The sequence below is a fragment of the Sinocyclocheilus rhinocerous genome, unplaced genomic scaffold (assembly GCF_001515625.1).
Source record: "Sinocyclocheilus rhinocerous isolate Xijiao unplaced genomic scaffold, SAMN03320098_v1.1 scaffold138, whole genome shotgun sequence".
Lineage (NCBI taxonomy): Eukaryota > Metazoa > Chordata > Actinopteri > Cypriniformes > Cyprinidae > Sinocyclocheilus > Sinocyclocheilus rhinocerous.
The window spans coordinates 1,028,799-1,040,947 of record NW_015635519.1 but is presented as its reverse complement, the minus strand read 5'-3'; the positions used below and the strand labels follow the sequence as shown (position 1 = coordinate 1,040,947).

Here is a 12,149-nt window from a genome sequence, read left to right as displayed (position 1 = left end):
CAGACAGTTGACCCTGAGAGGTCAAGTAAATATCTACAGCGGATCTAAATATTTATAATCAATTATAACTAGTTATGATTAATTATTCATATTACCCCATGAATGAGCTGATTCGCTACATAATCGAATTAAGACATGTGGAGTATTTCTATTTTAGTCGCATTACTGAAGTGCAGTATTGACATGTAAACACCTTAATCACATTATTACCGTCATGTAGGACTTTTAACCGCATTTCGCGACAGGATACACACACGGCAGTGGTCAACCGTTTGACGGCAAATAAAAGAGCTTCAACACCGCCATCGTCTGAATGCACGTACAAATAATTAACTGCGCTTAAAGCTTTCTTAAAATTAAAAATGAAACACCCAAAACTGTACATGGCATCATCACGAAGACGAACTATATGTTTATAAGTGAAATTCCAGAGGGGACGTCGGATGGCGTCACGTGGGGACATAATGACGTGTGCCATTAATCGAACTATGTACTATAACATGTAAAACGGGAACATGAAAGGAATATTCTAAAAGCCACTCATGTAAACACCATAATCATAATATTGGCTTATTTAGTATTAGGTAAATAATTAGATTACTGATGCCCATGTAAACGTAGTCACTGTTCTGTGATTTCTCAATAAAATAGCTTAGAAACTGAAAAGTTCAAGCATATATTTCTTAATAACTAAATCCCACAGCTTCACTACTAGTAGAGATATGCTGTCAGGTAGAATTAATTCACACACGCAATCATGCTCACTGATACATTCATGTGAATGTAATCTTTACTGTGCTACTTTATCTGTATCTGATTTAGAACGAGCAGAAATCTGTGAGAAATATAACGACCCAAAGACAAAATAACTGATACAAAGGAGCTGTTATAGGAGCAATAGCCATGTGGGCAGCGCTGTCATATACCATAGCTGTGCACAAGGTGTTTGTCACAGCTCCAGACTTATTTGTTCATTAATGACATCATCAGCGACTCCACATCATCACATAAAAGTCGACTTTAAAAAATCAGAAGTCGTTCAACCTCTAATTAAAATCAAAAGTTCTATAAGCTAATCTTATTGAATTAATACTATTGTTAACCAATGGATCTTAACGCACAGCATATAAAGTGTGTGTGTGTATATATATATATATATATATATATATATAGTTTGAGACTGTCTTAAAGAAATAAACCTATAAATACGAAGTTTGTGGGGATCATTGGATAATTTGCTGCATTCCATGTCATATGATAGCTTTGAAGAACAGGCCAAAAATTCACTAAAAATCGTCACCTCCACTGCAGCTCTCAGATCAAATGTGCCAACGTTATACATAACATTTCATTTACAAGACACTTGAGAACCAATTAAGTTTGATTTAAATGACATTCAACCTGAGCCTTGTTTTCAAAAATGACTTGCACAGGGAGAACTAGTATTTAGGGTGAAAACTAACCCAGTCTCTAAAGTTTTGTAAGGACAATGACTGGATTCTTAAATGGATATGGAAAAATGATGAGCATTTGCACATTAGTGTGGTGACAGAGAATGAGCTGTGAGTCTGACCTGTCTTCAGCATCATTGTGATGGCAGGGCTGGGTCTCCAGGGGACTGCTGGGATGGGAATCGCCTGCACCAGCGGCACAAACTGCCGGATGTCCGCCATCAATCTCTCAATACCATAGACACTTAGAGCCTCCACCACCACCGATGCAGTGTACACCATCTCTCCATGGGTCACATAGTAACCGACCGTCACATTAGGTACACTAGATATGCTCTCAATCTGAAGGTGGAAATATACAGGAAACACTATCATTAAAGATGCATTCTGTAGTTTGGTGCTAATTTAAAAAGTTTTATCCATTAAGTAATACATTTTAATTTAAGTAAATATGCAGTGGAATGAATGATTCACTGAAAAGTGAACATGAGTCTGCCATGTAATCAGCTGGGTTTATTCTGCATTAGTACTGTTTGGGACTGACTGTGGAATGCATTCGCTTTCTGGATCCTTGAACTGGAAATTTAGCAGCTTAATATGATCTTATTACAGAGGAGCTGATGCATAACAATGTTTCTTGAGCAAAAACCTGTTTGCCCCCCATGTTCCATCCAGTGCATTCAAATAAACACAAGGAGAAGTTTAACTTTTCAAAAAGGGAAGTTGAAATAAAAATAAATCAAAGATAAATCAAATATCTTATTTTCTCAAGACAGACAGACAGACAGACAGATGATAGATAGATAGATAGATAGATAATATTGTTTTAGTCATAGTTTTTTTTTTCTGGCATAGGTTTTACAACCTTCATTGATAGAATTATTTCTACTTTTTTGTATCTTGTGTATATGGGCAGATCTTGGGCTTTGTTGTAAATCTAAAATGTTTAATAAAATAAAAAAATATATATATATAAAATTCCCAGGGGATGTGAATAATTACTTTAATGTTATGTTCTTACATTACAAAATTATGGCTAAATCCAAACCCCTGTAGGTCCTTCAATCAACAATTTGATGAGCCACAAACTTTTCAGTTCTCCCCGGATTGCTTCCAACATGAGGACTGCATTGACATCTGAAAAACCTAAGATGTAACTGAGCGGTGACTAATAGCAGTATTCTGTTTCCATTTTCAACCAATTTATTTTTCCTATAGTAAGGTTTGACTCTCCCTGACAATGATTGTGTGTTTGGTTTTGTTAGGTGTCAGTATTTAGCAGATTAGCCTAGCTTCCCTTGACTAAAATAAGACATACAGTTTTCACTAAGGGACACATCTGAAGTAAACACATATTAAAATGAGAAAGAGAAGATGGAAAGCAATAGACACAAATAAAGCAACAAAGCTGCTGAAAACAAGATATATAACACGGATGCTTAGCCCCTGCTGGTGAATTACACCATTATGTGTGCAAAACAAATCTTGGTAACACTTTAGAATAATGGTCCGTTGTTAACAAATAACTATGCAGGAAGTAATAGGTAGTACTACATTAACACTTAACTTAATACGGTAACACTTTACTTGAAGGGGTGTGCATAAGACTGACATAACACCTTCATAATCATGACATGACACATGTCATGAATATGAAGGAGTTTTTATGCATGTTTATGACAGCTGTCATTAAGTGTCATTCGCTCAGTTATGTCATTTTTAATGCAAAGATGACATTGTTTGACCTAACCCTAACCTAACCCTCCCTAACAAAGACATCTCAAACAATGTCATCTTTGCATTAAAACTGACATAACTGAGCGAATGACACTTAATGACAGTTGTCATAAACATGCATAAAACCTCCTTCATATTCATGACATGTGTCATGTCATGATTATGAAGCTGTCATGTCTTATGCACACCCCTTCAAGTAAAGTGTAACCCTTAATACTATTAACTAATAGAGAAGCAAGATTAACTAAGCAGTGTTCTCCCCTCCGTTTGTTTTCCGGTTTTTCCTCAGTGTTTTTCTTTCCGTTGTGTTCACCCCATGGATCCCTTCACGCGCCCCGAATGAGCCCAACCCGTCAGACCAGGTGCGAGAGCCGGTCACAGTGCCCACCACGAGGGAGCCCGATCCCCTGTCGAGCCTAGGAATGGCTCCCGATCCCCTGTCGACCCTAGGAATGGCTCCCGATGCCCAGTTCCGCCCAGGAAGGGCCCCTGATTCCTCGTTTAGCCCAGGAAGGGCTCCTGATACCCAATTCAGCCCAGGAGCCCTATATTAGTTCCTGTCTCTTGTATTCTAGTTTGTCGGTTATTGTGAATGTTACCCTGTGTGTTTGATGTCTACCCTGTCTGGATCTCCTGTTGTCATATCATTAAATATCCTTTTATTCGTCATCTTCGTCGTCCTGCCTGATCTCTGGAACACCCTGCCCGTGACAGTGGCAGATATAAAATGTTAAATAACTTATTAATCGTCTTGAGGAATTACTGAGAGGTTAATGTGTTTCACTTTAAAATAATGGTCCAGATCACTAGTAGTTCCTTAGTAGCACTTTAGCTTTAAAGTGAAAAATACATTAGCATCTCACTAATTACTCAAGCGTTACCTTGTCAGCCTGCAGGAACTACTACTGATCTGGACCATTAGTTTAAAGTGAAAAACACCTTAACCACTCAGTAATTACTAAGTAATTTAATAAGTTATTTAACATATTTTATATCTGACACATACATTTGTGTGAGGCACTAGTGATATTTTACCAGACACTGTAATCTGGAATATGCGGTTTTGTGCTTAACACAATATAAATGCAGTCGATGCCTTCATTAAGGATGTGAATTGTTTTTGTCAAGAGAACATCATTATTTATATTCAAGAAAAGTCCTCCCCAGCCTACTGTCACTAAAGGTATAGGTCTTTTGGAGTCGGAGACATACTGAACTGACACAAACTAGAGCTCATAATTGTGAACTAATTCAATCACTTCCTAATTATTAACATTTTTAAATGAATAATTTTTATTATTATTTTATGTTTTTGTTTGAAATAAACAGAGAACATCCATCCTATGGTAAGAATAGTAGTCACAATTTCAACCTGTAGCCGACTTATTTGGGGGATATCATATTCATAAATTAGTTTCCACAAAGAACCCAATTGTTCACTTTTAAGACGTTACTGTTGTGATTAGTAATTAATTGGTAGTTCGTAACAGTTCGCAAGTAGTTCTCAATGAGGATATATTTTTTTTAGTAATTATCAAATATCTAATAAGTAACTACCTTTGTCCTAAATTTGCTACTAACTGCTTAGTTCATCTTGCTTCTCTATTAGTTAATAGTATTAAGTTAAGTGTTAATGTAGTCCTGCATAGTTACTTGTTAACAACGGACCATTATTCTAAAGTGTTACCCAAATCTTTTAACCAGGGATGGATATTCTTAATAATACAATTTGTGTGCAACATATATACAGCAATAAATAAATATTTATATTATAGATGTTTTATCTTTTTGGAGTGCTCAAAACCATGTGAAAAGGATTTATATTTTTCTTGCACTTTCAGAGCAATCAGTCACATGGGTTTTACAGCCTGGTGACTGGCTAAAACACTAACTCTGCAGGTATAATAAAACTTCAGTATGGGTTTACTAATGTTAAGAGAAGGATGTATGACTGAAGAGGTCGGATTTAGAGGGTAGATCTTGTGGTAGTTATATCAAGACATCAAACATTGCTTAAAGCAAAATGTAATTTGTGTTGGTGCATACTTGATGCAGAACAAACTGTAAATGATGACTGTGTTATAAATTCATGAAGTGCAAACCTTAGCCTGAACCATGCTGTCGTTCAAGGCCTTCTTCAAACCTTGAGTAAACCCTCGAGGGAGATTCTGCTTCAAAATACTGTCTAGACGACTCCTCCGTAACTGTACGGACAACACTGTCATTGACAGGGGGAAAAATGAAGTGAAAAATGCATTGAAAAATATGATGTTATCAATTACATTGTAAATGTATGTAATACTAATTCTGTAAGGCATTTGAATACACCTATTTGCAATGCTCACTGAAATTTACAGTAGTGCTGTAGTCAGGATCAGTTCATCCAATGCCCTGTTTACACCTGGTATTAAGATGTTTAAGAATCCTTTACCATTGTCTCCTTTTACGCTCATAACTAAATTGCTTGAGCTTATTTTGCAATATTAGATTTAAAGATCAGAAAAAGCCCATACATACACCCACCCATAGACTCTTCCCTCAAAGAAATTGAAATAAATAGTGAACAAAAGAGACACAAAGGTGTCTCCTCAACTTGTTATGACCCAATCAACCAAAATGCATCTTAATATCAGGTGTAAATAGGGCCCAAGTCAAGACCAGAAGAAGGTTAAGTTCAAGTCAAGACCTAGTCCACATGCTCCCAAATCCATCATGGAAATATGCTCTTGGATTCGAGATCAAGTCAATTATTGAGTAATGTAACACTGATTCAGTAGCACCTACATGAGCTGTCATGATAACAAATAGCTTTCAACATTAATTAAACATGTACAGGTAGATTTATTCAGCATGAATGATGACAGCAGTGGCAGATGACAATAAATGTTGTAGTACTTGAAACTGAACTCAATCTTGAGTATGAGTCCAAGACCATATTTTCATTTTCTTGGTCTTGTCAATGACTTGGGAACATGTGGACTTAACTAGGAATCAACCCACTTCTGGTCTCAGTCTTGACTCAGACTTGAATGATTACAACACTGATTTACAGTACAACAATTTTCTGTCATTTCATAAAGATCACCATTTGATCTGAGCAATCACACCTGTTTTTATCCACATCTTGTCAGTGATGTTACATCTTAGCATTGAGGCCTCAGTAGCAGCAGCTCTTGGAGTTCCTAAAGTGCTTTTTGAAGGGTTCAACTTAGCGCTCTGTGAGATGGAGTCAGGCAGGATTCTAGTTGTTGTCTTTGGAGATTGTGTAGTTGTAGTTCTTATAGTTGTCCTAGGTGTTTTGGAGTGCCGTTTAGCAGCAGATGATTGGGTAGTGCTAATCTGGTTTGTGGTTGTTGTAAAGGGGATGCTGGTTGTGTTAACAGTATTGCTGTTAAATATTGTAGGTTGAGACACAATAGTGCTTGCATTGTCTGGTCGTTCTCGTTGTGTGTCCACAGATGTAGCTGAAGATCTATTGGGTGCAGCAGTGTTTTTCTGATCAGGTGAAATCAATCTGCTAGAATCAGGGTCTGCAGCTCTGGATGTGGCTGCAGGTGCCACCAGCTCAGATATCCACTGAAACTCTGAAACAACAAAACACTTGAGATGAGAAAGGTGCGAGGTGACTGTAGAAAATCTGAGGACAAAGATGGTGAAGTGATGATTATAGTGATGGTGATGACAGTGATTGATAATGTTAAAGGGATACTTCACCCAAAAATGAAAATTCTGTCATTAATTACTCACCCGTATGTCGTTCCAAACCTGTAAGACCTTCGTTCATCTTCGAAACACAAATTAAGATATTTTTGATGCATTCCGAGAGCTCTCTGACCCTCCCATAGACAGCAAGGATCCGTACACGATCAAGGCTCAGAGACGTAGCAAGGAGATCGTTAAAATAATCCATGTGACATCAGTGGTTCAACCGTAATTTTACGAAGCTACGAGAATACTTTTTGTGTGCAAAGAAAACAAAAATAACGACTTTATTCAACAATTTGTCTCCTCTGCGTCACCCTATAGCACATTTTAGTAGAGTATCACATATGTAAACAACGTATGTACGCAGATACGTTGTTTACATTCAGATCAAAGCGTAAACAACATAAACAGAGTATCCGCACACGGTACTGCTGACACAGAACAGCATATATTGTTTACGTATGTGATACTCTCCAAAATGGTGCTATAGGGTGACGCGGAGGAGATGAATTGTTGAATAAATTCGTTATTTTTGTTTTCTTTGCACACAAAAAGTATTCTCGTAGATTCGTAAAATTACTGTTGAACCACTGATGTCACATGGATTATTTTAACGATCTCCTTGCTACGTTTCTGTGCATTGATCGTGGTAATATCCTTGCTGTCTATGGGAGGGTCAGAGAGCTCTCGGAATGCATCAAAAATATCTTAGATATTTTAAAATTTGTGTTCCCGAAGATGAATGAAGGTCTTACGGGTTTGGAACGACATGAGGGTGAGTAATTAATTACAGAATTTTCATTTTTGGGTGAACTATCCCTTTAACAATGACGATATTAAGTGCATAACGGTAATGTAATAAGGTCAGTGATATTTAATGTCAGTAATCAGAGATATTTATTTGTTCTAACAGCATATATTTTCATATATTTACATGACAGCATCTAACATAAAGGCATTTTAAGTATGAACAAATCAAATGTTTATGAATCTTTTTAGGTACATCAAATACTGATTTAATGTGATTAATATGGTTGAAAAAATATATGTGAAACAGGCATCAAAGAACTTTTGGAGCTGCTTTGACAGCCTTTATAAGACAGCTACTTCATTTACCTGGAAAGGTTTCATAAAAAAAAATCACACAGCAACAGTAATACTTAAGTAATAAGATCACAGGTGTGTGTTTATAGAATATTTTACAACGGCTTTGAATTTAAATATATTTACTAGTAAACATGTATAATACAAATATAATATAGTGGACATGTAAAGATTTTTTAGTTTCTAAAGCTTTCCATACATAAAAGTTTTAACCCAATCTTACAAGAAATCATAACTATTTTATGAAGCTGAGATTTTGTAAGAATTTGTTTGTTGTGAATCATACAAAAACATACGATTTATAGGGGGGGGGAAAGTACGCGTGAATGTCCACCCCTAACCCCACTCTTAAACATGCCTGCCACTGGCAGATTGTATGAAAATGTACTAATAAGATCATACAAACACGAATCAGCCACCAATTCAGCAACACAAAACTTTTCTTGTTCTTTATTGAAAACTTTTGTTTCAGATGCTGTAAATAAGTCCATATTGCACATTTCAGCATATGTGCAGTAAAAACATTGCATATGAAAAGTCGCTTTTTTTGCCTGAGATTAAGTTGAGTTTTAAAGTAAATTATATTTTATTTAGGAAAATAAAGGCGGAGGCCTCAGGTTTACAAGTACAGTATAACAAAAGCATGATCATTATTGATATTTCTATGAATAGCATCTGATTCGAGGTCACTTTAGAATACCTATTATATCACAGTCATCTTATAAACACATCAGTTATCAAAGACATGTCTATCTCAGAATAAATGTGCAAGTAAGCCCATTTTCAACTAAAATTTACTATTTACATATTTATACATCAATGCTATCATGGAATCCTAGATATATCTCTCTGCCATGTACTGCAATGGGAGACATTACGTAATTCTCTTTTCTGTGAGGTATTTTGAAGAGGGATTCAGTCTGATCAAAGTGCCTAGTCACTGCATTGTCACTGGCACAGTGCCTAGTCACTAGCATGAAGTGAGTCATTTCTGATCAGGGTTTTGATATAAAAACTGTATAAATACCTTGAGTGTTCAATGACCCTACAACTCTCTGTGGACCTGGCAGCCTGTCCATTTTGATCCTTTGAACTGGGAGTCGTCTCTACAAGGAGATGTCATCAACAAACTGACCAGGTTTGCCATTAGTCTTTTCTCTAAGTGCATTTCCAGGTAGCTTTGTTTGGGTCATTAAATAAATAATTTACAGCAAATGCATCAAGAATGTGCTTCAGGTTGAGAATGCATGCTTCAGGTCGACTACATGCAGAAAACATGCAATTGCTTCAGAACATTGAAGAAAGGTGTGTCATAATGTAGCTTGACCTTGTGTACAGCATTAGAATTTAAATGCTGTGTTCTAGATAAATAAATAAACAAACTGAAAACTTTGATTCTGCACTCAAGTCAAGGAGTAGATGTATTGTAAGAGGGGTGTGGAATGTTTTTAAATCTTGTTCTACATTTAAATATCTCACACTGGCTACGTTTACATGCACAATTTTTGGTTCAATCAGACTAAATTCATTCCGATTGATGAATCTGAATGTAGTGTTTACATGAACGCTAAATAAAGTGATCGGGTTGATGTGCGCGTTTATATGTCACAAGCTTCAAATCGGAATTAATTTTTTTGACATGCGCACACTGCACAAATACAGAGTTGCTTACGGTTTGCACATAATAACCACTCTCATACACGGCTTCTTTATTTGTTTTTAACAGCAGAATTAAAATGTATTAATTTATGGATAAATATGCATTTAAACCGCTGTACCGTGCTGCTCATATTTATCACGCAGTAAAAATGCCCCTCCCCACGCCCAAAACGGGTTGCCTGTGAATGAGAATCCAAAACAAGGACTGGTGGGAGGTTGTCCTGCTCCACTTCACAGTTGCCAAGTGAAAGGAGAGTTCCCTTTCATAGGTTCACTTATGAACATTGCGAACGTTGCGATGACGTCATCGCTATGGGAATACCTCCGGTGTGACGAATGTCTGAAGCCCTTATACCATCACGCCAATTCATTGGCCAATAGCGCTTAGCACCGCCCCGAGCATACGTCACGTATGCTCATATATGCGTGCTGCGCGCCATTTCATCAGAGTTTAATTCCTGCAGGAAGCGAATCCTCTGTTGACCGTCGGAAAAAGATTCTTGTGTTCTTAGCCATCTATTTATTTAGAGCAGTTTACTCCTCTAAAGCGGACACAATGAGTTTTCCGGTATGTATGGATGCATGTTACACGGACTCACGAGGAAACAGGTAGGAAGACCGCTTCGCGGCCTTTATCTATTTTTGTATCCGTGATATCTGTGTTTGTTAGTAAAGTTGCGCTCTGGGCTCGCTCTCTTTCTGAGGAAGGAGAGACGTTCGTTCAACCCCCGCTGTTCCAGTTCTGCGGTTGCCGAGTTTTCCCCCCTCTCTCTCTCTCTCTAACGTTACCTGCTGCGCTGTACTAATGCAGACACGTTCATTTGATTTGCCGCTTATGCTTCCAACTCGTGTTCGTGTGCTGTTTTTAGACGCAAACTCTGAGGAGTCCTGCAGCAGATATTTGTTGTGCACTATGATTTTGGCGCTTTGTGCTACCAAGCATTAGTTGCCCGACTATTTCCTTCAGCTCCGCAGCTGCGTCGAGCTGAGACAAATAAGTGGATGAGCTCACGGATAAGTGCATTCTTATAGACAAGCCTGCTTATTAAAAAGCTATAACGCAGGCTCTAGAGTGAGCAGATGGTTTTGCCTATCTCTCTCTCTCTACTTGTGGCACTGCACGAATGCAGGCACGTTCATTTGAATTGGCGCTTACACTTTCAACTCTTGTTTGTGTACCGTTGTTAGGTGCGGACTCTGAGGAGTCCTGCAGCAGATGTTTTGTCGTGCACCATGGTCTTGGCGCTTCATGCTAACGAGCGTTGGTCTGCCCGAGTAATATAATATTTCTTTCAGCTCTGCTGCTGCGTTGAGCTGGAACATTAAGTGGCAAGCTGTTTTAACATTAATGCTATAATGCAGACGGGTTTTCCTATCTCTCTCTCTCTACTTCCGTGCTGCACTAATGCAGGCACGTGCATTTGAATTGGTGCTTACGCTTCCAGCTCTTGTTTCGTGTACTGCTTTTAGGCGCAGACTCTAGGAGTCCTGCAGCGGATGTATGTCATGCATTACGGTCTTGGCGCTTCATGCTACCAAGCATTAGTCTGCCCAGCTGTTAATTTGTCTTTCAGCTCCGCTGCTGCTTTGAGCTGGAACAAATCAGTGGGCGAGCTCACATATCTATTTTCTTTCAGCTCCGCTGATGCTTTGAGCTGGAACAAATCAGTGGGCACGCTCACATATCTAGAGTAAATTCCTATGGCAAGCTGTTTTACACCTAATGCCATAGTGACTCGGGCTGCAGAGTGAGCAGGGTTTTTCCTGTCTCTATCTACTCCGGCACTGCATTAATTAAGGCACGTACATTGATTTGGCGCTTGCGCTTCCAACTCTTGTTCATGTGACTGTTTTTAGGCACGGACTCCACAGCTCACATTTGTCATGCGCTATGGTTTTTTGGCGCTTCATGCTACCAAACACTAGTCTGCCCGTCTAATAATTGTTATTCTTTCAGCTCCACTGCTGCTTTGAGCTGGAACAAATAGTAGACTCTGTGATATGAGCTGGCTCTGTGGAGTTTTGCAACACACATTTGTCGTGCAACATGGTTTTTGTCACTTCAGGCTACCAACACTATTTGCATGACTAATCATTATTCTTCTCATCCCAACTGAGTTGCACTAGGCTGAGCTGCTGTGTGAATGAGTTCACATGTAAGAGTATCTCTTATGGCAAGCTATTAAAGGTGGGGTAAGCGATTTTTCAAAAACGCTTTGGAAAACAGATTTGGGCCGACTAGCAAAACAAACTTGTAGCCAATCAGCAGTAAGGGCCGTGTCTACTCATGATGTGGAGGAGAGAGCATTCAATGCACAGGACGGACATTAGCGAGCCGAGTGACAGAAAGATAGAGATGGCGGATAAAAAACAAAAGAGGAAAACGTCTGCGGAACAAAAGAGGGCTTAAGGCAAGAAGTAGGAGCCGTGTAAATATCGGATCAGCTTTCCAGCGCTGGAGAGAACTCAAGGAGCGGAAGGCCTGCGATCGGA

The 12,149-nt window shown here is 38.4% G+C and overlaps 1 protein-coding gene across 1 annotated transcript in view; it reads right to left on the bottom strand.

Annotated features, from left to right (window-relative positions):
• Positions 1 to 12,149, bottom strand: part of LOC107746957 (UPF0606 protein KIAA1549L-like) — a 75,305-nt gene that overhangs the window by 28,219 nt on the left and 34,937 nt on the right. Inside the window, exons 3-5 of the mRNA XM_016561315.1 lie at positions 6,296 to 6,772; positions 5,291 to 5,406; positions 1,574 to 1,793 (exon numbers count right to left, since the gene is read on the bottom strand). Of these exons, the coding sequence (XP_016416801.1) occupies positions 1,574 to 1,793; positions 5,291 to 5,406; positions 6,296 to 6,772 (813 nt within the window). The remainder of the gene's footprint in view (positions 1 to 1,573; positions 1,794 to 5,290; positions 5,407 to 6,295; positions 6,773 to 12,149) is intronic.